The sequence below is a fragment of the Medicago sativa genome, chromosome 4 (assembly GCF_051527215.1).
Source record: "Medicago sativa cultivar Bolivia chromosome 4, Bolivia_mono, whole genome shotgun sequence".
Classification (NCBI taxonomy): domain Eukaryota; kingdom Viridiplantae; phylum Streptophyta; class Magnoliopsida; order Fabales; family Fabaceae; genus Medicago; species Medicago sativa.
Genome location: NC_140752.1, coordinates 55,794,141 through 55,820,054, shown reverse-complemented (window position 1 = coordinate 55,820,054; position 25,914 = coordinate 55,794,141). Strand labels below are relative to the sequence as shown.

The 25,914-nt window shown below is 33.5% G+C and overlaps 2 protein-coding genes and 1 pseudogene across 7 annotated transcripts; all 3 read right to left on the bottom strand.

Annotated features, from left to right (window-relative positions):
* Nucleotides 1-2,763: 2,763 nt before the first annotated feature.
* Nucleotides 2,764-11,221, bottom strand: LOC146930003 (putative disease resistance protein At3g14460; annotated as a pseudogene). The gene is made up of 8 exons (XR_015006246.1): nt 10,395-11,221; nt 8,568-8,737; nt 8,323-8,427; nt 8,065-8,121; nt 7,846-7,926; nt 7,516-7,550; nt 3,832-6,225; nt 2,764-3,027 (listed from the first exon to the last, which is right to left on the bottom strand). The product of XR_015006246.1 is annotated as a putative disease resistance protein At3g14460 (transcript).
* A 3,315-nt stretch (nt 11,222-14,536) lies between these two features.
* Nucleotides 14,537-20,307, bottom strand: LOC146930002 (putative disease resistance protein RGA3). 3 transcript variants are annotated; one of them, XM_085701671.1, is made up of 4 exons: nt 20,167-20,307; nt 15,634-18,224; nt 15,533-15,592; nt 14,537-14,799 (listed from the first exon to the last, which is right to left on the bottom strand). In XM_085701671.1, exons 2-4 carry the CDS (start codon nt 18,169-18,171, stop codon nt 14,755-14,757), a joined length of 2,643 nt encoding a protein of 880 aa, XP_085557797.1. In that variant the 5' UTR covers nt 18,172-18,224; nt 20,167-20,307; the 3' UTR covers nt 14,537-14,754. The 3 variants fall into 3 exon arrangements, with proteins under 3 accessions (XP_085557797.1, XP_085557795.1, XP_085557796.1); XM_085701669.1 differs by lacking the exon at nt 14,537-14,799 and having other exon boundaries at nt 15,203-15,592; XM_085701670.1 differs by lacking the exon at nt 14,537-14,799 and having other exon boundaries at nt 15,203-15,592; nt 15,634-18,220; nt 20,167-20,283.
* LOC146930001 (uncharacterized) lies at nt 16,567-25,050 on the bottom strand. Of its 3 annotated transcripts, none has more exons than XR_015006249.1 (10): nt 24,800-25,050; nt 22,545-22,714; nt 22,288-22,392; nt 22,030-22,086; nt 21,801-21,881; nt 21,472-21,506; nt 21,030-21,119; nt 20,760-20,919; nt 20,167-20,407; nt 16,567-18,164 (listed from the first exon to the last, which is right to left on the bottom strand). XR_015006249.1 is itself a non-coding variant. In XM_085701677.1 (9 exons), the coding sequence occupies exons 1-9, from the start codon at nt 24,948-24,950 to the stop codon at nt 20,303-20,305; spliced, it is 954 nt and encodes a 317-aa protein (XP_085557803.1). In that variant the 5' UTR covers nt 24,951-25,050; the 3' UTR covers nt 20,016-20,302. The 3 variants fall into 3 exon arrangements, 1 of the variants encoding a protein (XP_085557803.1); XR_015006250.1 differs by lacking the exon at nt 16,567-18,164 and adding an exon at nt 18,784-19,231; XM_085701677.1 differs by lacking the exon at nt 16,567-18,164 and having other exon boundaries at nt 20,016-20,407.
* Nucleotides 25,051-25,914: the final 864 nt, after the last annotated feature.

The following is a 25,914-nucleotide window of genomic DNA, read 5'->3' as shown; positions in this document are numbered from 1 at the left end:
TCAAAATTGGCCTAGGGGGCCAAAAGTGCAAAGGGGGCAAAACATGAAGGTGAGAAAAAACACAAGAAGGGGGATTGAATTGTGTTAGATTTTTCTTCGATTCTCCTAAATCGAAACACACCGATCGAAGCAAAGTGAGACAGCCTTCGAAGTGATATTTAGGATCTAAATGCGGTGACTAAAAACAGAGAGAAAGAAGATGAAAGACACAAAGCAATTATATTGGTTCCTTCCACAAACCGGAAGTAGTCCGGTCCCCCTTGCACTTCCAAGGAGAGTTCACTAAAATGTAATTTACGATTACAATTGCTCGAAGCACACAAAGAAGAGACTTCCTTTGCTCAAGCACACTTTGCAAGAGTCTTCCTATGCTCAAGAACACAATCAAGAGACTTCTATGCTTAAGCACAACCGCAAGAGACTTCTAATCAAACAAGATTACAAAGAAAAATGTTTGAGGTTGAACACTTGATGTACAATCGGTGGTGTTCACAATAAAAATCATATACGGACTCCTAAGACTTTAGAATTTCTAAGATATGAACTTGAAAACGTAAATTCTAAGTGACTTTGAAAGCGTAACAATTTCGGCAGAGTTTTGGCGCTTGTAAATTGTAGTTGAGTCGTATGTTTTGCATTGGTTGCCAATCTCTAAGTCTTCACTCCTTTATATAGAGGTGTGAAAGAGACGTTGTGAAATTACCGGCACATCAAAAGAGTCGTTGTTGAAGCTTCGATCAATCACCAATGATCTTTTGCACGATATGGTTGTTGTCCTATGAAGAACCAATTTGAAATCCATTCCTATTGTGAAGGAACATTGTTGGCAGCAGAGCCGTATTCTGAGCCGTTTTCTTGTCTTGTAGCGTGGACACCGCAGAGTAGTGGAGATAGTGGTTGTACACTTCGTACACTTTGTACTTTGTCAACGCTTTTTGAAGATAAGCATCCAATGCCTTCAAATCTTCACAAAATGACCGTTGCTTTGTATTTCCGGTCTTACGCATTGCTTTCGAATCCAATAGACAACTTTTGAAGTGTTAAATCTTGAATCTTCGGCTTCGGTGATTTTCGGCTTCGATGAGGTTGCTTCGAGTAACTTGCTTCGATGAACTTCAGATTCGATGACGTCATCATCTTCAGGAGCACTTTGTCTTCGGGAGCACTTCTCTTCAGATGCTTTAAGCTTCCTTTTCTTGATTCCTTAGCTCTTTTTGTTCTTCGAACCTTTATATGATGTAAACTTTTTAAACTATGGTCCCGTACACTTGAACAAATGTTAAGCTAGTCCAATTGTCAATTTTTAATACCTTGTTATCATCAAAACTCTCTAAGGTTTATTGTTAAACCCATTTTGTTCCAACAAAACATAGGGGGCCAAAATCGAATTATTTTAGTTAGGGGGCCAAAATCGCAACTTCTTGAAACATAAGGGGGCAAAACTGCTATTAAGCCAAAAAAGTAATAAGTGGGTTAAGGCAATTTCATACATAATCAAATCATAATGTTAGTCTTTTAAACAAATTTTTTAACTAATCGCATCACATCCCCATATTCCCACAGGTGATCATGCTAGTCGGCAAAGATCAAGATTAAAAAACCAAAAACAAAATATTATAAAAATGTGATATATGATAAAGTATTATGGCATTGTTTGATTCATGTAGCCGACCCAACTTACTAAGTTCTTTTACCCCTTGATCTATGTTTTTTCACACATCTATATAAAGGAGTGAAGACTTAGCGAATGACAAGGACTCAACAACAATTTATAAGTGCCAAAACTCGTCAAAATTGTTCCGCATCAAAAGTTCATTTAGAATTTCTTAACAACTTTCATATCTTAGAAATTATAGAGTCTTAAGAGTCCGTATCTGATTTGTATTGTGAACACCACCGATTGTATATCATGTGTTCAACCTCAAACATTTTTCTTTGTAATTGTTTGTTTGAATAGAAGTCTCTTGCAATTGTGCTTGAGCATAGGAAGTCTCTTGATTGTGTTCGGGAGCATAGGAAATCTCTTGCGGTTGTTGCTCGAGTATTTTGAAGTCTCTTGCTAGTTTTAGCAGTGAGCATATGTAATCGTATATTACATTTTTAGTGAACTCTCCTTGGAAGTGCAAGGGGGACGGGACTACTTCCGGTTTGTGGAAGGAACCCGTATAATTGCTTTGTGTCTTTCCTATCTCTCTCTCTCTCTCTCTCTCTCTCTCTCTCTCTCTCTCTCTCTCTCTGTGTGTGTGTGTTTTATCCGTTGCATTTAGTCTGAACATCACTTCGGAAGTAGAACTCTATCTCGCTTCTAATCGGTGTTTTCGTATTAGGAGAAAACGAAGAAAAAACTAACACAATTCAACCCCTCTTCTTGTGTTTTTCTCACCTTCGGCATTGGTTATTTACATTGAAAAGGACATTGCAAGTCGGTTTAGGTCGGATGCAATTATGGATGAATTTGAGTCTTTGACGGGTTGCCAAGTTCAATTTTCATATATAACTACTATTAGTTTTTATTTCTTTTGTTGTAGCTTTTTTGGTACAATTCGATATTCTATTGTGGCTTTTTGGTACAATCTGTTGTTACCGTATTTTTGGTATAACTGCGTTCTTGTTTAATCAAGTGTATATTTTATAAAGAACATTTTATATAAGTAATAGGTATTGTGAGTTTTCTTTTCTGCCTAGTTAGATTAGTTTAAGAAAAAATTCTTTATATGTGGCCACCTCATTAAAACATTGCTAGCTTTACATTGATAGCATGCATTCTAAATCAAGTTTCACTTGCATATTAAATCTCAAATTACAACATATTGCATATTAAATATTGAATTACAAACTTTAGCACACAACTTTAAATCTCAAATTACAAACCAAATAGTTCACTTAAAATGATACGAAATAAATTCTAAACATAAATTATAATGATAGTTCACTAAAATCACTAGATAGTCCGGTTAAATGATTTGATAAACAAACTAAATTTCAACTTCAAACATCTTCATTGACTTGCATCACCATTTCACCATCCTAAAAATGAAACAAACATAGTTAGAATGTAGAATATTGAATTTATTTCCATTTTGAATAGATCAAATTAATTAACCTTATTTTCATCATTCATCTTTCGAAGCCTCGGAATGTTAAGCTTGGACTAGAGGAGTATTCTTTGGTTGGATCTCAAAATATTGGGTTAAAATGTAAGTGTGAGACTTATGTGAGAATAGATACTAATACAAGACTGTTCTTTTTACTACCATGTTCATTTCTCGCGCATTCTATTTTTTCTTTTTAACAAAAATACCCATGAAGTTTTTGGATTCTATAATCATAAATGAGTTTTCCCCTGTTTTGGGATGAAAAATGAGTTTTTCACTGATTCGGATTATACAATCCGAACACTCCAAAAACTAGGGTGTGCTCCTTGTTTTTTTCTTTCCGGATTATAAAATCCGAACACCCACTAAACACCCTTCTTGTGCCAATAACTCAGAGAAAACAATTCGGATTATATAATCTAAACCGTATCAGCATAAAGACCGAGTCTGTTTGTAACATATATATAACCAGTTTCAGAACCATAGTAACCACTCTAACAATTCTAACCCCATCCTCGTGTTTTAGGTCATTGTTAGTTGTTCCTTCCATGTTCTAATCGAAAATCCGATTTTCGAGCTATTTGGTCGGATTGCTCCGAAAAAAATGTACAATTATTCTTAGACAGCAAAATACACACATACAAAATAAATCATGCATGCCTAGTAAAAAAGAAAACAAGTCTTATAAACAATTTATTTTTACAAAAATAAAATAAAAATACAAGCATTTTAATACCTTTAAATCTTGATCGGGATATCTATAAACCCCTTTTAATTTTGAATTTTCTCAAGTCAACCTTCACTTGTTTGATGTGTGATATCTTGTGCCAATCATGTCCGACTCCAGGCTGGTATCTCATAAATAATTCAGGACAACCTCTAATTAGTAAATTTTCAAGGTTTGGAAGGCAATGTGTGTCTTGAGGAAGCGAAAGCAATTTCGGACAATTTAGAATATCAAGTCTATTGAGACAAATAAGAGTTGATAACCACTCAAACTCATCAAGATTTTCACAGTCAACAATTTGCAAGCTGAGTAATGTGTCGGCACATCCTTGCAACCATTTAGGAATACTCACAAGTTGTGGCAAAGATGCAAGAGTTAGCAACTTCAGCTTTAACTTCGGGATATCGTTATCTAATTGCAAATTCAACTTATGGCAATTATCAATCGCTAAACACTCTAAGTTGGGAAGAACATGAAGTGTCATAGACTGTAGATTCCCACAAGAATAAATACTCAACCTCTTTAGATTAGAAAGTTGTATCCCTTCAAGCACCAAGGTCTTCAGATTGTCACAATCTTGGACAAATAATAATTCTAAAGAAATCAACTTTGCAATCTCTTTGTCTGGAAAATTAAATTGTTTTGTAGTTATCAATAGCTGCCGTAGGCTGATCAAATTTCCTATTCCATTGGGTAATGTTTGAAGGTTTATGCAACCAATGAGATTCAAAGTGTGCAGATTCTGTAGTTTGCACACTGAATTAGGGAGGCTCTTCAATTCTTTATTATTCACAAGATTGAGATATCTTAAAAATTTTAATTTTCCAATAGAGCAGGGCAAACTCTCATATGTAGAACTAGTTAACTGTAAAACCCGCAAGAATTTACACCTTGATGCCAAAATGTTCAAGAAAGCTTCATCGTTGGCTCCCTTAGGAAATATGATAGTTCTTAGACCAGTAGGAATTGGTGTTTGGCCAAGCAAATCATTTTCAATAAATGACAGATGAAGAACATTCTCTGATATATTTTCATTATGAAATTTCAACAATTGAAACTCATCTTTTGCTACATACAATGCAAGATCGTGCACTAAATCATGCAATTTAAATCCACAAACAGCACCCATGTCTTCAAAATCTTGAAGGAATGATCTTGACCAAAGCTCATGCAGAAACTGATTGCTAATATCTACCAAGGTTTTACCTCTGGTTGGTTGTGGAAGAAAACCAAGTGCCTCCCATAACTCATGAACATGAAAACTAGTAAATCGGAAGTCCTTTTCAAAGAGGGAGAAGCAAGCAAAACATCTTTTTAAATAAGAAGGTAATTGATCATAACTTAATTTGATAGCAGGCAAAATGTCATCTTCTTTTTGTGGTAAATCCCAAATTTCACTGTCCTTGATAAACTTCCACTCTTCTACATCAACTTTTAAGAATAGAGAACTCCCCAATGTTCTAAGGGCCAAAGGAAGCCCTCCACATTTTTGTACAATTTCGCTCCCAATCTCCAACAATTTTGGATATTTTTTCTCTTCTCCCTCTTTAAAAGCCCATTTCACAAATACCGACAACGAATCCTTTCTCGAGAGACCTTTCAAAATGTATGATGTATTGGCGCCCATCATTTCGGCAATTGAGTGGCTACGTGTAGTCACTAAGACTTTACTTCCTGCAGCACCAACTTGTATTAAATTCTTCAACTCAACCCATTTGACACGTTCCTGGTTCCATACATCATCCAAGACAAGCAAGAATTTTTTACCAGCAATCTCATTTCTCAGATGATTTTGTAGCTGCTCCAAGTCAAGGTTTCTAAACTTCTCTTGGTGAATTGGGTTAGGAGCAACAGAACCACTAACACTAGCTGAATTGAGGATTTTAACAAGCAGATTTGCAAGTTCAAAATCATCAGAGACACACACCCACATCTTCAATGGAAAAGTCTCATCTAAACTTTTATCATTAAACACTGCCTTTGCAAGAGGAATAACAGAGAGACTATTACTATCACCACTATCTTGCAATAACAGATTAATGATTTTTTGTTTATCATGTTCTCTTTATCACATCAGAATCACTCACATATGAATGTGTCAATTCATGCCTTTTTACAACACGATTATCGCTATCGTTGATTTGAAGGCCAAACTTATGCCTATCAGCAGCAACCTTATCAAATCTCTCTTTGATATGTTTGATTTGATGTGCCATTTTAAGGCGATAAACAAGAGGATTAGAATTTGAGAAGAAACGTTTTACCTTCCTTCTGATGCTACCTGAAGTGTTGATGATTTGCTTTCGTAAGGCCTCACATTCGAAATCATCGATTACATCTTCAGCATCGTAGAAGACCCGCTTAATTCTGATCCCAATATGGTGTGGCTCGAAGATGTACCTACTGCAATGAGACTTTGAATTAATAATATTCAATCTTTTTTTAAAAAAAAAAAATGATTAGCAATCATACCAAGTGTGTGTTATGTTAATATGTTTGGTTCTTCCGTAATAATAATTAATTATAGTTAAAAGTGAATTGAATGTAAATTAAATTGTGTTTATATACGTCAACTTAAAAGTGATTTTTATTGATTAATATTGTTTAAATAATATGGTTCAAAATAGATTGGAAAAGGCTAAAGAATGCCCTTAGGGCAAATGGTTAAGAAGACAAATTTAGAAATGTTGTATCGGAAAATGGTGAAAAGTAATAGATTTGACTTTTGAAAAATTAAAAAACTGCCAAATTTAATGCAAACTTACCATTTTTGGTTTCCTTAACTAGTGTTCTACTTAGGGCACTGGTTAGCATAACCCAAATAGATTTTATATGTACCTTGCATAAATTTGACAGCAAAGCATTCCAATAATATAAACAGATTATTACGAGGACAATTAAAGGTAATAGGGAAAAGATAAGTGTGTGTCAGACCAATATATATTACATTATTGCTTTATGCTTTTTGTGGAATCAATTTTAGATAGCATAATCGCTTTAACTTTGAGCAACCCAAACAATTTCAAAAAGGGATTGTCATGAACAAATATTAAGTTAACTGACCTGATTAAAATAGTATAATGTTTGATGTTTCAATAGCTTGTTTTAATCCACACATGCAGTACTGGTTTAAAATAGGGATAGTCAACCATTTAAAATTCAATAGGCTTCTCACATTCAAAAAAGCATTTCTAAAATTTGAGAGAACAATAAACTTAATATCTAATTGATATGCACCGACAGTGTAAAGATCTTGTATAATGTCAATCAGACATAACCATGAGATCATTAGAAACATTTGACTTTAATCATAAAAAAGGGCAGCCCGATGCCCCCGCATACGCAGGGTCCGGGAAGAGGTCCCACCAATTGGTGTATCACTGTATTGTACGCAACCTTACCCTGTTTTTTACACACGAGGCTGTCTCCGACTTGAACCCCTGACCTTTTAGGCACATGACAACAACTTTACCATCAAGGCTCCCCCTATTTAACCTTTAATCATATTTACTTGAAAGTCATACAAATGCTAGTTTGTGATCGGTTGACAGTGCAAAACATTTACACTTACAGTACATCAAAAGTAATCTCAAATTTTTCTGATGTGATGTTTGGAAAATTTTATACTTTTGAGGCAAGCATAAATCTAGTTAAATTCAAGAAGATGGAATATAGTAAAATGCAATAACAAACCTGAAAAGGACCCCAATCGCATAACTTATAGCAGCCTGAAAAGACGGGCATTAAAATCAATTCACTACAAAAATTTTACGCACTTAGACAACAAGTGTGGATGTGCATATTTTTGTCATAAGATGAAAGAAATAATTTGGAACTTACACCATGATGGTGAAAGTTAAACCATTATGATAAGACATAGGAAATAGCATGCATCTAAAGTTAATCTTATCATGAAGAAAGAACATAATTGAGCGGTAAGAAGCATTAAATTGATCTAGTTATGAATTATAATAGTGAGTTGGCGAGACTGGAAAAACAAAAGTATGCAAATCTATAGTTTACCTGTACAGAAAAAACTATCAAGCAATATCCGCTACAACCCAATCCAATACCCACAGAGAGAAGTAGCAATTCTTTCTTGAGCTAAAATTTTAAAAATAAAAAATCAGCAGGTTAAACAATACCAGATCAATAGTTACTGATCAAAACATACATGCCTTGAGGTAAGTGTTACCGACTTTAGCAACTAAAGAACATACGGAGTCAAGAGAGGTATCATACAGATTGGTATTTGAGCGCGTTCAGTTTCTTGAGTCTTGCTCTGTTGTCTAGGATTGTCTGTTGATATATGAAGTGAAGCATCAAACATTATAAAATGATTGAATTATTATTTACTTACCAAGAAAAAAGACAAACTTGAAAATTATTTGAAAAAACATATCAATTTCACATTCAGTTTACAACTATTTTGTTAAGGGATAATGGCATACACAAGAAAATGAATGTTCACCAGATCCAAATAAAAAATGAAAACCATACCTTTGCAGTCATCTTCCTATTTATTGGTGCAGAATTGTCACCTAATAACCACTCTTGGGTACTTGAAAGTTTCAAAAAACCGCCATCACTGTTAGTATCTATGATCTACAAAAAATTAGAAGAATGACATGAAACTGAATTGCCTGATCAAAGAATTCGCAACTGGATCGGTACAAGGCGTAGAATGTCCAAAACTCACACGCTCAATACTATAAAATTGAATCAGAATAGTTTGAAATTTGCACCTGTTCTATTTGTTGAGCATTGTTGTCGTCATTGAGCTTACTAACATCATAATCACCAGAATTTCTGAAATCCATTCGCCATATTAAATCACAAGTTCTTGATACAAAATCACCGTTAAGTTCTCTATCCTTCAAAAATGTTTGCAAGACATCCTCATCTACACCACTCACTAAAATTATGGATTTCAACCAATTAGCTCTCAGCAGAAACAGAATGCCAATGACATGAAAACATAGGATACCATGCCAATGATTAAGTATAATTTTTTTAGGTGCTCAAAGGATAGAAATAACGGCGGCAGAACATTTACTTCAATAAATATAGAAACTACCAAGTTGAATTATGTAACAACCTTTTTTGGGTTTGAAGAGTGGACAGTGCTCCAGCACCGGCCCAACAAATTTGTAGGCATAAAGCAAATGTTAATGCGAGGCTTTAAGTCAAATCTAATAAAGTTTAACCTTACTATGAAAAATAAGTAAAAACCATTAAAGTTATAATATGAAGCCTACAGAGTGTGTTGCTAACACTCCTCTGATTAAAATTAGGAGCTTTAACCATTAGACCAGAGGACCTTTTTTAACATAAGCTATTATATTCTATATATGCATATCAAACTAAAAATAAAATATTGGTGGGTCTAAAACCCTTGCTTTACTAGCTCAAAGGTTGGATCGGCCCTGCAATGCTATTGTGTGCTAAAATTCAGCTTTCATTTATGCCACCTCATGCAAAAGCCTTGTTTTTGGGACTTGAGGTGAGGACAATGCTCATGCTCAGCTACCTTGATTACTCGGCCAAAGAGACACTGATACCACATCGTGACAAGTTCTCCCAAAAGCTTAAGCCGTTAAGTGAAAGAAAGTTCATGCATAGTTTTACATCTAACAGTATATTCTATGGAAAGAAAAGAAGACCCAAGAATACAAAAGAGAGTAGTGATAAGAATGCAGTGTCGTACTGTCGTTGATGGCGGAAAACCAACAATCCGCCATATAAACACGCTATTGCTGCCTATGGTGCCACCATGGCAGGAATCCTTTCATAAATTGGCTATGACAATAGCCAAAAAAATCCGCCATACCATTCCACCTTGGCGGTGCCATGGCATCCATTTAACAACATTGTAACATTGTCACACTTGATATAGCTTTAATCAATAAGGGCTAGGGTCAAAAATTGAAACCCTATTATTAAATCAATAATATAACAACTTATTATAATGGAATCATAATTAGAGTAACAAATAAAAGATAATATAATTGATCAACAATATGAAATATAAGCAAGGACGCTATTAAATTCCCAATCAAATAACAGAAGCCTGTTCTTGACACAAGGTATTAAACTAAAATTTCAAACTTCTATTCTTTCTAATCCAATGCTCTTGTTATCTAAGCTCTAAAAATTATACATATACTTAAAAAGTAATAACAGGTTAAGGCGATATCATACCTAATGAAATCATAGTAATAGTTTTTTAACCAATTTTTTTACTTCGCAATGCCGTATTCTCTTGTGATCATGTTAGTCAGTAAAAGATTAAAAAAACCAAAAACAAAATATTATAAAAATTTGATATATGATAAAATATTATGGTATTGTTTGATCTATGTAGCCGACCCTACTTAGTGGAATAAGGTGTGGTTAGTGGTTACTGTTGTTGTTCAATTAATTTGTCCACAGAGAAAGTATATAATGTGTGCTCTCTAAGTTAACAAACAGTGATATATTGTATATATAGGATATGTCAAATTCCGAACTAAATAGTGTATTTCTGAAGCAGAAGGAACTACGAGAAGGGGGAAATGGAGAAAGTTACTAACCTGTAGTAGTAGAAGCAGTATTAGTACGAGAAGCTCTTAATGATGAAACAAAGGGGGTGTATGTGGAAAAGAGGAATGCTACGGACAACCTCTCACACACTCTCTCTTTGACACTCATTTATTCATTGGTCCAAGTCATCACTTCTTTAAAACCATATACCTTCTAACCGGCTATCCCGGTTCCTTTTTCTTTATTGGCTTTCTATGAAAAGAAAATTCACTGATCTCCATGATAGTTTCTAAAAAAAACTCCATTGTTACATCTTAAAATCAACAACAAATCTATTGCTCAAACACAAACACCACAGGGTCAAGCGAAACACACACATACTGCTTCTTCATCACATATGGGTTATTTCATCTTTGAATATTACAAAATCTTCTTTGATATTAGAAAAAGGGTCTCTCTCTATTTATTCATCTACACAACTCCTCCACAGTCAACCTATCGAAACCGTCGAAACGCAGTCAGATCTTACTTCGTTTCAGATTACGTATTCTGCTCTTCAACATCATAATGATTTTTATAAGATCTATTTCCACAGTGCAAAGGCGGTTGTCGTCGATGTGTATTCTGCTGCTTCATATTATGTATTCACTGATTTTTATAAGATCTAATTTCCACAGTCCACAATAAAGGCCGTTGCCGTCGTGTGTCTGTAAACATCAACTTGGACTTTGAGGAACACGCTGAGTGAGTGGAGAAGAAAGTTAATTAAAAGACTTCAGATTTTAAAATTATATTAAATCAATCGGTTTCCAGTTACAACTTTTTTCCATGAGGATGACGTGTACCAATGGTAAAGCAAGTGTTGAAAAGCGTTTGGCAAAGCGACTGTAGCTAGCATTGCTCATGTGGAAAAAGCGGTTGGGAAAGGAGAAAATGAAGGGGTTCTAGAGAATTGAAAGGTGTAAGAATTGGAGACAAATCTAATGCTATCCATGGCAGCACAGCATAGATAGATGGATAGAACGGGAACCTTTACTCCCTTGGATAATCCTTTATCATTTCGGTTTACTTTGGATTACTCTTCTTAAAAAAGCAAAAAGCAAAGGTTTACTCAATTTTGTAGGTCCTATTTACAAGAGACAACTTACTTTTTAGATACATTAAATAATTAATATATTTGGTTTAGATTCTTGATCATACATTAAATAATTAATATATTTGATATATATATATATATATATATATATATATATATATATATATATATATATATTAGTTGGTGTCTTTTAGTAAATGTTCATTGAATAACTTGCTAAAAGACACATTCATAAAAGGTGTCTTCTAGCAAAATGTCTTTTAGCAAGTTATTCAATGAACATTTACTAAAAGACACCAACTAATATATATATATATATATATATATATATATATATATATATATATATATATATATATATGGGTTTGCTAAGATACACCCACTAGTTTTTATATATAACTAAAAAGTTGTTAAATACATCTTAAGGTGAATGTTGCTAAAACACTCTTTCTAAAAAAATAAGTGGGTGTACATTAGCAACTCCTATATGCATTTGCTAGAATACACCCACTTATTTTTTAGAAGGTGTGTTTTAGCAAGTTATAACTAAAAAGTAGTTAAATACACCCTAATGTGTAGCTTGCTAAAACACTCCCACATAAAAACTAGTGGGTGTGTTCTAGCAAATTCCATATATGTGTGTGTATATATACACACACACACATACATACATACATACTACATACATACATATGCACACACTCATTACTTAAAAACACTAATTAACCAATTAATAATTTTCAACAAACAAAGATATAAAAGTGGTTTTTGATATGAAAGAAAGACTAGTTAGGATGTGTATTCCTTGTAACTCATATAAATTGGTTAAGATGTATTGCGCATTTGCGTGGTATTATAGCACATGAGTACAAATGTGAATGTAATGAGCTTTTCAGATACTTTGAAGATAAAGAGAGTACTTTATGCTTAAGTCCTAATTAGACCCTTTTTGCTTAAAATTATTATGACTTAGTTCACTATATCGTTTTAGGTATTGTGTGTGGATGCATGCTCCTCTTAGAATTAGAATAAGTTAGGTTTTGATTTGATGTCAAAACTAGGATAGACTAGAATTGAATCTAAGATGTATCTCTCAAAATCTTATTTGATCATAAAAACTTAGGAAAATCGTTTTCATCTCATGCATGTTTTCAAAAATCTAATTTATATTTTTGGTTGGGTTGACTTGAGTCACGTGGTCAAATTTTTTTATTTTGAAAAATTTCCAAACTTGTTGACTTGAATCATGGTAAAAATGTTTTTAAGGGTTGATTCGATTCATGCTTCAAAATTTACATTGAAAAGTTTTTCTTAACTGATTAACTCGAGTCTTGGTTTAATAATGGTTTTGTAAAATTTCCATATATAGAGTGATTTGCAGAAAAACACAAAACAAAAGTTTGGGCACCACCCTACCCCTGCACATGCCGAATCCATCTCTGACACCTACACTGGATCCTACAGGTTCCAACCGAGAATTTGTTCCACCCCCACTCATAAAGAGAACAACGATGATTAAGGTGTTTACCGAAGAAATGTATAAAAGAAATGTCTTTGTCTATGTATCTGGATTTTTTTTTTAGTTACTAAATACCATATATTATATTTATATGTCAATGGTAAATTATAGAAGGTAAGCGAACAACAAGCTGCACCGCTACGTTTTTTAGATAACAAAATCAATTCTCGTAAACTCAATATTTATCGACCTAGGAGTCATGACATTGTTGTACATAACCCTTTGAATACAAATTATTAGTTTTTATAATACTTTGTTAAGAGGTTTTTTAATAATTTGTTCGAATATTATTTATAATTTTTAAAAAGAACATAAAGTTGTCGATTGCGGTTGATACATATGGTTAGACATTTTACTCACAATTGTTATAATTTGAATTATTGGGTTATAGTTCATAATTCCACAAATGATAGATTTTATGTAAATTTTATCATAAATATTAAATGAGATTGGTGGTTATCATTGTCTTTGGATGGAGTGTGTATTTTCTACTTTATTTTTTTATAATAGAAATGCAATTAAAGTTAGAAAGAAAAAAAAAAAACATTGGTTAGACAATTAGAGTTAATTCCTCAAAAAAGACAAGGATGAGTTAAAACTAAATCTATTTTCACAAAGTTATCAAATCAAAATTCCTTATTTTACCAAAGTTCGTCTATTTTCACAAAATCATATATTTTGACATTTTCACATAATTCATCATTTCTCATGCATATTAATCCTCAATTCAATCCTAATCCAACATGTTAGCATGAACATAAGTCATTTGCAAGCTAACAAGTCATATTTCAACATTTCACCAAAGTTCGTTTAAAAATTCCAAAGTTAATCCATTTTGACATTTTTTTTTCTCACAAAAGTCAAGTTTCAAGGTCATATTAATCCTACTTGGTTATTCTAAGTTCATTGTTACAGAAGACAAGTCATAATCTCATCATTTCGTTCATTAAAACCAAGTTTCGAAAATTCCAAGTTCATGTGCATTTTTCATTTAATTGATAGATTGATTCATCTTGTTTTAACACGCCTAATCTCCAAGTAGGATCGAGGAAGTCAATGCGTTATCATTTAATTGATAGATTGATTCGTCTTGTTTTAACACTCCCAATCTCCACATCAACAACGAAGAGAGCTTTCTCATAAATGAAAATTCTCAAGACAAAACAAAGAAATAAAATGATAGATGATTTTCTTGCAAATAGCTTGATTATTTACATTGAAAAGGACATTGCAAGTCAGTTTAGGTCAGATGTAATTATGGATGAATTTGAGTCTTTGAAGGGTTGCTAAGTTCAATTTTCATATATAACTACTATTAGTTTTTATTTCTTTTGTTGTTGCTTTTTTGGTACAATTCGCTATTCTATTGTGGCTTTTTTTGGTACAATCTGTTGTTACCGTATTTTTGGTATAATCTGTTCTTGTTTAATCAAGTGTATATTTTATAAAGAACATTTTATATAAGTAATAGGTATTGTCAGTTTTCTTTTCCTGCCTAGTTAGATTAGTTTAAGAAAAATTCTTTATATGTGGCCACCTCATTAAAATATTTCTAGCTTTACTGCTGATAGCATGCATTCTAAATCAGTTTCACTTGCATATTAAATCTCAAATTACAACATATTGCATATTAAATATAGAATTACAAACTTTAGCACACAATTTTAAATCTCAAATTACAAACCAAATAGTTCACTTAAAATGATACAAAATAAATTCTAAATATAAATTATAATGATAGTTCACTAAAATCACTAGATAGTCCAATTAAATGATTTGATAAACAAACTAAATTTCAACTTCTAACATCTTCATTGACTTGCATCACCATTTCACCATCCTAAAATGAAACAAACACAGTTAGAATGTAGAATATTGAATTTATTTCCATTTTGAATAGATCAAATTAATTAACCTTATTTTCATCATTCATCTTTCGAAGCCATGGAATGTTAAGCTTGGACTAGAGGAGTATTCTTTGGTTGGATCTCAAAATATTGGGTTGAATCGTAAGTGTGAGACTTGTGCGAGAATAGATATTAATACAAGACTGTTCTTTTTTCTACCCTGTTCATTTCTCGCGCACTCTATTTTTTTTTTATTTTTTTTACAAAAATGCCTATGAAGTTTTTGGATTCTATAATCATAAATGAGTTTTCCCCCTGTTTTGGGGTGAAAAATGAGTTTTTCACTGATTCGGATTATAGAATCCGAACACTCCAAAAACTAGGGTGTGTTCCTTGTTTTTCATTTCCGGATTATAAAATTCGAACACCAACTAAACACCCTTCTTGTAACATATATATAGCCAGTTTAAGAACCATACTAACCACTCTAACAATTCTAACCCCATCCTCGTGTTTTTTGGTCATTGTTAGTTTTTCCTACCATGTTCTAATCAAAAATCCAATTTTTGAGCTATTTGGTCGGATTACTCCGAAAAAATATACAATTATTCTTAGACAGCAAAATACAAACATACAAAATAAATCATGCATGCTTAGTAAAAAAACAAGTCTTGTAAACAATTTATTATTACAAAAAAGAAAATAAAAAGACAAGCATTTTAATACCTTTAAATCTTGATCGGGATATCTATAAATCCCTTTTAATTTTGACTTCTCTTGAGCAACCTTCACTTGTTCCTTTTAATTTTGGCTTCTCTTGAGTCAACCTTCACTTGTTTGATGTGTGATATCTTGTGCCAATCATGTCCGACTCCAGGCTGGTATCTCATAAATAATTCAGGACAACCTATAATTAATAAATTTTCAAGGTTTGGAAGGCAATGTGTGTCTTGAGGAAGCGAAAGCAATTTCGGACAATTTAGAATAACAAGTCTATTGAGACAAACAAGAGTGGATAACCACTCAGGAAGCTCATCAAGATTTTCACAGTCAACAATATCCAAGGTGAGTAATGTGTCGGCACATCCTTGCAACCATTTAGGAATACTCACAAGTTGTGGCAAAGATATAAGATTTAGCAACTTCAGCTTTAACTTCGGGATATCGTTATCTAATTGCAATTTCAACTTATGGCAATTACGAATCACTAAACACTCTAAGTTGGGAAAAACATGAAGTGTCATAGACTGTAGATTCCCACAAGAAGAAATTCTCAACCACTTTAGATTAGAAAGTTGTATCCCTTCAAGCATCAAGGTCTTCAGATTGTCACAATCTTGGACAAATAATAATTCTAAAGATGTCAACTTTGCAATCTCTTTGTCTGGAAAATTAAATTGTTTTGTAGTTATAGATAGCTGCCGTAGGCTGATCAAATTTCCTATTCCATTGGGTAATGTTTGAAGGTTTATGCAACCATGGAGATACAAAGTTTGCAGATTCTGGAGTTTGCACACTGAATTAGGGAGGCTCTTCAATTCTTTATTATTCACAAGATTGAGAAATCTTAAAAATTTTAATTTTCCAATAGAGGAGGGCAAGCTCTCATATGTAGAACCAATTAACTGGAAAACCCGCAAGAATTTGCACCTTGATGCCAAAATGTTCAAGAAAGCTTCATCGTTGGCTCCCTTAGGAAATATGATAGTTCTTAGACCAGTAGGAATTGGTGTTTGGCCAAGCAAATCATTTTCAATAAATGACAGATGAAGAACATTCTCTGATATATTTTCATTATGAAATTTCAACAATTGAAACTCATCTTTTGCAACATACAATGCAAGATCGTGCACTAAATCATGCAATTTAAATGCACAAGCAGCACCCTTGTCTTCAAAATCTTGAAGGAATGATCTTGACCAAAGCTCATGCAGAAACTGATTGCTAATATCTTCCAAGGTTTTACCTCTGTTTGGTTGTGGAAGAAAACCAAGTGCCTCCCATAACACATGAACATGAAAACTAGTAAATTGAAAGTCCTTTTCAAAGAGGGAGAAGCAAGCAAAACATCTTTTTAAATAAGAAGGTAATTGATCATAACTTAATTTGATAGCAGGTAAAATGTCATCTTCTTTTTGTGGTAAATCCCAAATTTCACTGTCCTTGATAAACTTCCACTCTTCTACATCAACTTTTAAGAATAGAGAACTCCCCAATGTTCTAAGGGCCAAAGGAAGCCCTCCACATTTTTGTACAATTTCTTTCCCAATCTCCAACAATTTTGGATATTTTTTCTCTTCTCCCTCTTTAAAAGCCCATTTCACAAATACTGACAACGAATCCTTTCTCGAGAGACCTTTCAAAATGTATGATGTATTGGTCCCCATCATTTTGGCAATTGAGTGGCTACGTGTAGTCACTAAGACTTTACTTCCTTCGCCACCGACTTGTATTAAATTCTTCAACTCAACCCATTTGACACGATCCTGGTTCCATACATCGTCCAAGACAAGCAAGAACTTTTTACCAGCAATCTCATTTCTCAGATGATTTTGTAGCTGCTCCAAATCAAGGTTTCTAAACTTCTCTTGGTGAATTGGGTTAGGAGCAACAGAACCACTAACACTAGCTGAATTGAGGATTTTAACAAGCAGATTTGCAAGTTCAAAATCATCAGAGACACACACCCACATCTTCAATGGAAAAGTCTCATCTAAACTCTTATCATTAAACACTGTCTTTGCAAGTGTAGTTTTTCCTAATCCTCCAATTCCAACAATAGGAATAACAGAGAGACTATTACTATCACCGCTATCTTGCAATAACAGATCAATGATTTTTTGTTTATCATGTTCTCTGCCTATCACATCAGAATCACTCACATATGAATGTGTCAATTCATGCCTTTTTACAACACGATTATCGCTATCGTTGATTTGAAGGCCAAACTTATGCCTATCAGCAGCAACCTTATCAAATCTCTCTTTGATATGTTTGATTTGATGTGCCATTTTAAGGCGATAAACAAGAGGATTAGAATTTGAGAAGAAACGTTTTACCTTCCTTCTCATGCTACCTGACGTGTTGATGATTTGCTTTCGTAAGGCCTCACATTCGAAATCATCGATTACATCTTCAGCATCGTAGAAGACCCGCTTAATCTGTTTCAGCCATTCACGTAGCTCATGATTCTGCCATTGCTTTTGTTCAGCGTCCAACAACTCTGCTTTGATGAGTGAGACAGTGTTTCTGATTTCTTGAAGATCACCATAGACACCGAACACTCGAGAAGCTTTTTCAACAGCAACGGATGCAAGTTTTCCAATGAATGACTCTGCCACACCGAAGAGGAGGGATTCTGCCATGTTGATTGGATTTTGAAGCAATCAGGTAAAGCTCAAAGCACAGGAGCTTCTAACTTTGGTATGGAAATGAGAAAGCAAAAGTGAAAGCAATCAGATAAAGCACTTTGGTTGCTCAAAGTTAAAGCAAAGGTGGAAGAAGATAAGATCAAGGAAGAATCGAACTAATACTTGGGTTGCTCAAAGTTAAAGCGATTATGCTATCTAAACTTGATTCCACGAAAAGCATAAAGCAATAATGTAATTGATTCTGAAATTACATTAACTTAGAAAGGGGTTACAGTTTTCAATACAATACAATACAAGTAAAGGAGGTACACTTATGCTGTGGCGAACCAAAAAACAGTAACTTTGGTTATGCTGTGGCGAAAATTGACTTTTAACTTAGAAACACAGGTGGTACACATAATGTAAAGGAGAAAATCTTTGAGCAAAGATCAGCAAGGGCATTAAAAAGCACCATCAGCATCAAAAGTAGACATTTTGCATGAAGGGAGTGAAGTGAATATTTTTGTAACAACACTAAAAAGATTTTGGCACTGAAGATTAGTTACCAAAGCAAATTCATGAACTGTTTAGTGTTATATTTCTATACAGAGAATGAAGTCAAGTAAATTACCCTAATATAACATTAAACATTAATGAATTGTTTTCATCTATCCATTACAATTCAAATCCATCCATTTTGACACCCCTAGTATTTATAGCTTCATTGAAGTTGCATTAAAAAAATATGTGGACTCTGAGAATTTATGCCGCATAGCAAATCCAAATGACCATTTACAAAATCAACCCAACATCCCTCATGAAGCATAAAGGATGCAGAAGCTGAGGCACTTAATGAACCAATGTCAAAGATTATATCACAATTTCACTCATCTTTAGTTCAATCCAGATGCTTGTGTGATTTAACCTTGGAGGAAGTATTCTACCTATGCTATTCCTTGAAATGCCTCAAGATTAATGGTGATGTTGATCCCTAAAATGATGAAGAGTTGTGGTGTAACTTCAAGTCCAAGAAAGATGCATTCCCTTGAATTTTGAGATGATTTATTTGCAGTAACTTCAAGTCCAAATATATATGAAGAGCTTGTTAATGAAGATATTAAGAGGTGTAACAGTAAATTTGTGACAGAAGTTTTGCCAGTTTGGAATGGATGTATTCAGAATAATCCTCTACTGCCATTAAAGAACTTAGATCAAGGGGTAAAAGTGCAAAATTTATGTCCCATGGCCTCAGCTCAAAGTGTTGTAATTGAGGGATATTTTAATTTTGTATAATTGGATTCATATGTTTTTGAAGGGGATTATGTGCTCATGTAGACTGAAACTTAAAGGCATTTTTTTCCCCTTCCATTTTGCCTCGTGGAAACTAGAGGGTATTGTTCTATAAACAATTATCCTTTTCTTACATTTAGTTGGCACCACATCTTTCTGAGTTAGAAGTTGTTGCTTGTATGTCACGTTTCTAAACTGTCGATGTGAGCAATTTGGTTTGATCAGGATTCTGCAATCTGGATACTGTGACAGATTTCGCACATAGTCTGTGATGTAAATTTCATTTACACTGGGAGTACAGTTTTAGAGCAGTATATAGCATGGTGTATCTAGTGGATTGTTTTAATGGATTAACATGAAGAATTGTTTTCTGTGGAGTTATTCTAAATTCTAGTTGCAGACATTGGGAGTTTGTAATATTGTTTATTGCAAAATTGTTTCTTGTAGGATGTGTATTCGTTATAAATTTAGCTTGTATTGGGAGTTTGTAAATTATTGTTATCTAGTGTTTGTTGGAGTATGTATCTTAGTTTCTAATCAAGATCGAGGTTCTAGTCAGGGGCGGATGCTTTCATAGGGGAGGGGTAGCCATATTTATATTCAGTTACCTCTAATAATATACATTGGATGACTTCTCATGATCACATGTATGTCGAACCAAAAACACGGTGCCTTAAATAAGTGTACAACAACGGCCAAGTAGAATATCTACAAACTTACATTTTTTTGGTACAGGATAAATGTAAGTAGTGCTTAGTTCCGGATGCAGCTGGTCATTTCCAACATTTGAGGATGTAGGGAATAATAGTGTGATCTGCTGAACATGGCAAAGTAAATATTTCAGCCACCTCAGCCTTCAAAATTCTTCTGGAAATTCAAAGCCTAAGTCTTTATTGTCTCTATAAACTTGCACAAGAGCAGCAGCTTTGTAGACAAACATCCCAAACATGGCTGGCACAAGCTGAGGGAGAACGAAACAGTTATCAAAATGACCAACGTGTTAAACGATAGTTGAATAGTAAAGCGCTTTCAAGAAAGGGATTTGGACTGCATGAAGTTATACACTCGTGCATTTATGCAGTCAGAACATTGTTGGTCGTTGGATAAAAATTGGAAGCTGCAGAAAACATGCAAATTTTGATTTTCTTTTGTAAATCTATAATACCAAACTTAAAATATGGATCGTTCGAACTTGATCCAACAGCTACCAAGGTCCTGACTGCATTAATGGACAGATTTCAGACTGCATGCAATCTAAATCCCTCAAGAAAATGAGGTTTTTGATACACATGTTTGATGTTTCCAAGGTTTACCTGAAAATCCAACAAGTCATTGATAAAATACTGATGAGACACAGCCCAAAGTCCATAAATTGCAGCCGGGATCACAAGCCTTGGAGATGAAAGTGCTATACCGCTACCCCTGATTGTTTTCTCGAAAGAATCACTAAGATCTTCGCTTCTTATACCAATTCTGGTTATGAAATATTTTTTGACCAAAACAAGAGATAAGAGAACGTTAACAACAGAGAACGCTAACTGGCTCAACTAAAACAAATTCAAAGTGAAAGTTTTCGGCCGTACTTCTTTGACTTCTTTTTCATGAATATTTGAGGAACGGTTTCACTGGATATGGTGTCTGCATGTTGATACAGGAGCTGAAGGTACAAGCAACTGCATTGAAAATAGTATATCAGTGAAGTACCAAAATAAGCAACAAAGATTGACAGCTACGTATTTCATTTTCATTCGAACCACAGAGAGCAATTGTCATTTCAGTCACATGACAACAACTTTACCGTTGCGCCAAGGCTCCCCCTATTTAACTTTAATCATATTTACTTGAAAGTCATACAAATGCTAGTTTGTGATCGGTTGACAGTGCAAAACATTTACACTTACAGTACATCAAAAGTAATCTCATAAACTTATCTGATGTGATGTTTGGAAAATTTTATACTTTTGAGGCAAGCATAAATCTAGTTAAATTCAAGAAGATGGAATATAGTAAAATGCAATAACAAACCTGAAAAGGACCCCAATCGCATAACTTATAGCAGCCTGAAAAGGCGGGCATTAAAATCAGTTCACAACAAAAAATTTACGCACTTAGACAACATGAGTGGATGTGCATATTTTTGTTATAAGATGAGAGAAATAATTTGGAACTTACACCATGATGGTGAAAGTTAAACCATTATGATAAGACATCGAAATAGCATCCATCTAAACTTAATCTTATCATGAACAAAGAATATAATTGAGCGGTAAGAAGCATTAAATTGATCTAGTTATGAATTATAATAGTGAGTTGACGAGACTGGAAAAACAAAGGTATACAAATGTGAAGTTTACCTGTACGGAAAAAACTATCAAGCAATATCCGCTACAACCCAATCCAATACCCACAGAGAGAAGTAGTAATTCTTTCTTGAGCTAAAATTTTTTTTTTTAAAAAAAATAAAAAATCAGCAGGGTAAACAATATCAGAACAATAGTTACTGATCAAAACATACATGCCTTGAGGTAAGTGTTACCGACTTTAGCAAATAAAGAACATACTGAGTCAAGAGAGGTATCATACAGATTGGTATTTGAGCGCGTTCAGTTTCTTGAGTCTTGCTCTGTTGTCTAGAATTGTCTGTTGATATATGAAGTGAAGCATCAAATATTATAAAATGATTGAATTATTATTTACTTACCAAGAAAAAAGACAAACTTGAAAATTATTTGAAAAAATATATCAATTTCACATTCAGTTTACAACTATTTTGTTAAGGGATAATGTCATACACAAGAAAATGAATGTTCACCAGATCCAAATAAAAAATGAAAACCATACCTTTGCAGTCATCTTCCTGTTTACTGGTGCAGAATTGTCGCCTAATAACCACTCTTGGGTACTTGAAAGTTTCAAAAAACCGCCATCACTGTTAGTCTCTACGATCTACAAGTATTAGAAGAATGACATGAAACTGAATTGCCTGATCAAAGAAACCAGACAAAGAATTCGCAACTGGATCGGTACAAGGCATAGAATGTCCAAAACTCACACGCTCAATACTATAAAATTGAATCAGAATAGTTTGAAATTCGCACCTGTTCTATTTGTTGAGCATTGTTGTCGTCATTGAGCTTACTAACATCATAATCACCAGAATTTCTGAAATCCATTCGCCATATTAAATCACAAGTTCTTGATACAAAATCACCGTTTAATTCTCTATCCTTCAAAAATGTTTGCAAGACATCCTCATCTACATCACTCACTAAAATTATGGATTTCAACCAATTAGCTCTCAGCAGAAACAGAATGCCAATGACATGAAAACATAGGTTACCATGTCAATGATTAAGTATAATTTTTTTAGGTGCACAAAGGATAGGATAGAAATAATGGTGGCAGAACATTTACTTCAAGAAACTACAACATTGAATTACTTGCCAAACTCTACAACTGATGAATAGTGGACAAAGCTCCAGCACCGTCCCAACAAATTTGTAGGCATGAAGCAAATGTTAATGCAAGGCTTTAAGTTAAATCTAATGAAGTTTAACCTTACTATGAAAAATAAGAAAAAACCATTAAAGTTATAATATGAAGCCTACAGAGTGTGTTGCTAGCACTCCTCTAATTAAAATTAAGAGCTTTAACCATTAGACCAGAGGCCCTTTTTTAACATAAGCTGTTATGTCCTATATATGTATATTAAACTAAAAATAAAATATTGGCGGGCCTAAAACCCTTGCTTCACTAGCTCAAAGGTTGGATCGGCCCTGCAATGCTATCGGGTGCTAAAATTCAACTTTCATTTATGCCACCTCATGCAAAAGCCTTGCTTTTGGGGGCTTGAGGTGAGGATAATGCTCATGCTCAGCTACCTTGATTACTCGGTCAAAGAGACGCTGATACCACATCGCGGCCAGTTCTCCCAAAAGATTAAGCCGTTAAGCGAAAGAAAGTTCATGAATAGTTTTGCATCTAACAGTATTTTCAATAGAAAGAAAAGAAGGCCCTAGAATAAAAAAGAAAGTAGTGATTAGAAGGCAGTGTTGTTGATGGCGGAAGGCTAACAAGCCGCTATACAAACACGCTATTGCAGCCTATGGCACCGCCATGGCAGGAATCCCTTCACAAATTGGCTGTGGGAGTTGTCAAAAAAATCTACCACATCATTCCACCTTGGCAGCGCCATGACTGCCATTTAACAACATTGTAAGAATGTCACACCTGATTAGGTTTTAATATTAAGGGCTAGGGAGAAAATTGAAACCCAAATATGAATTCTACAATATAACAACTTATTTTAATGGAATCATAGTTACAGTAACAAATAAAACAGAACTGAAATTATCTACAGTATGAAATATAAGCAAGGAGGCCATTAAATTCCCGATCAAATAACAGAAGCCTGTTCTTGACAACAGTTATTTAGAAGAACCCTTGAGTTGAATATATCAACAACTATGAAGCACAAACACTCCTCAGACTAGCTGTGTCCCGGTGTCAGACACGTGTCCGACACATATAACTACACTGAATTATGTGATTTTCTCAAATTATTAGCGGTGTCGGAGTGTCGTGTCTGTGTCATGTCTGGTATCCGTGTCCGTGTCCGTATCTGTATCCGTGCTTCATAGTCAACAAGGTATTCATCCAAGAAAACTAAGACTTCAAACTTCTCTTCTTTCTAATCCAATGCTCTGGTTATCTAAACTCTAAAAATTACACATATACTTTTTTTTGAACCAAAAAATCAAACATATACTTAAAAAATTAATAAGGGGGTTAAGGCAATTTCATACATAATCAAATCATAATGTTAGTCTTTTAAACAAATTTTTTAACTAATCGCATCACATCCCCATATTCTCAGGTGATCATGCTAGTCAGCAAAGATCAAGATTAAAAACACCAAAAACAAAATATTATAAAAATGTGATATATGATAAAACATTATGGCATTGTTTGACTCATGTAGCCGACCCAACTTACTGGAATAAGACATGGTTATTGCAGTTGTTCAATTAATTTGTCCACAGAGAAAATATAATGCTCTCTAAGTTAACAAACAGTGATATGTTATATATATACAAATATGTCAAATTCCGAACTGAATATTGTATCTCTGAAGCAGAAGGAACTACTCATCGGAGTTCGACAAATAATGACACGAACACATATAATTATATTCTATCTTCTCAAATTATTATCGGTGTCTAAGTATCAAAGGTTTCTGAGTATGTGCTTCATAAGATACATCATCATATCTTAAATTGCTAACTTTAAAATAAAAATGACGAAATTAATGTTATAGCAGCAAAATAAGAGAGAAATGAAGAAAGATGGTAACCTGTAGTAGTAGCAGTAGTAGCAGTACGAGAAGCTCTCAGTGATGAAACAGAGGGGGTGTAAGTAGAAAAAGCGGTTGGGAAAGGAGAAAATGAAGGGGTTTTGGAGAATTGAAAGGTGTAAGAATTGGAGACAAATCTAATGCTATCCATGGCAGCACAGCTTAGATAGATGGATAGAACTAGAACGGGAACCTTACCCCCTCACCCTACTCACTCCCTTGGCTAATCCTTTATCATTTCTGTTTACTTTGGACTACTCTTTTTAAAAATTAAAGGTTTAATTAATTTTGTAGATCATAAAATATTTTGATTTTTTTTTTGTTTTTGAAGGAAAATATTTTGAAATTTTTAAATTGTTTTTAAATTTGAAAAAAAATATTAAAATTGTAATTAAACCTCTGAACTATTTTATTTTTTTAATTTTATATTGGTGACATCCCTTGTAAAAACCAAATGGAAAATTAAGTATTCAGTAAATATAAATTGTATTATTAAAATAAAATATGTATTTTTGTAAATAATAAACAAAATAATATTGATATGAATATTAGGTGGATACTAAAGCGTAAAACTGATTACATGTAATGGTTGACAATCACATCATCATTGATTAATGGTTGATTATTAATGGACCTTTCTTTAAACAAAAAGGAGAGACCGAGATCTCAACTTAGGCTCCGTTTGGATAAACAGCTTATATAGATGCTTATAGCATTAGAGCTTATAACATTAGAGCTTACATCATAGGCTCTTATACTCGATAAGCTCTTTATGTTTGGATATGTACATTAAAAAGTACTTACATAAATTGAAGTGTTTGGATGTGACATTACATAAGCAGTTATAGAATTTTTAAAAAGTTTTAATTTAACAAAAAAAATTAAAGAATCAAACCGCGATTATCAAGATTTTTTGACAAAATTAATCAAGATGTAAAAAACAATATTATAATATATTAATTATATATATATATATATATATATATATATATAATATATAATCAATATTCGTCCTTAACAAATATTATCAATATTCGTATAAGACAAAATTAATATTAAAGGTGTAAATAATATATGATAATCTTTCTTTAAAAAAAATAGCATAATAATATTAG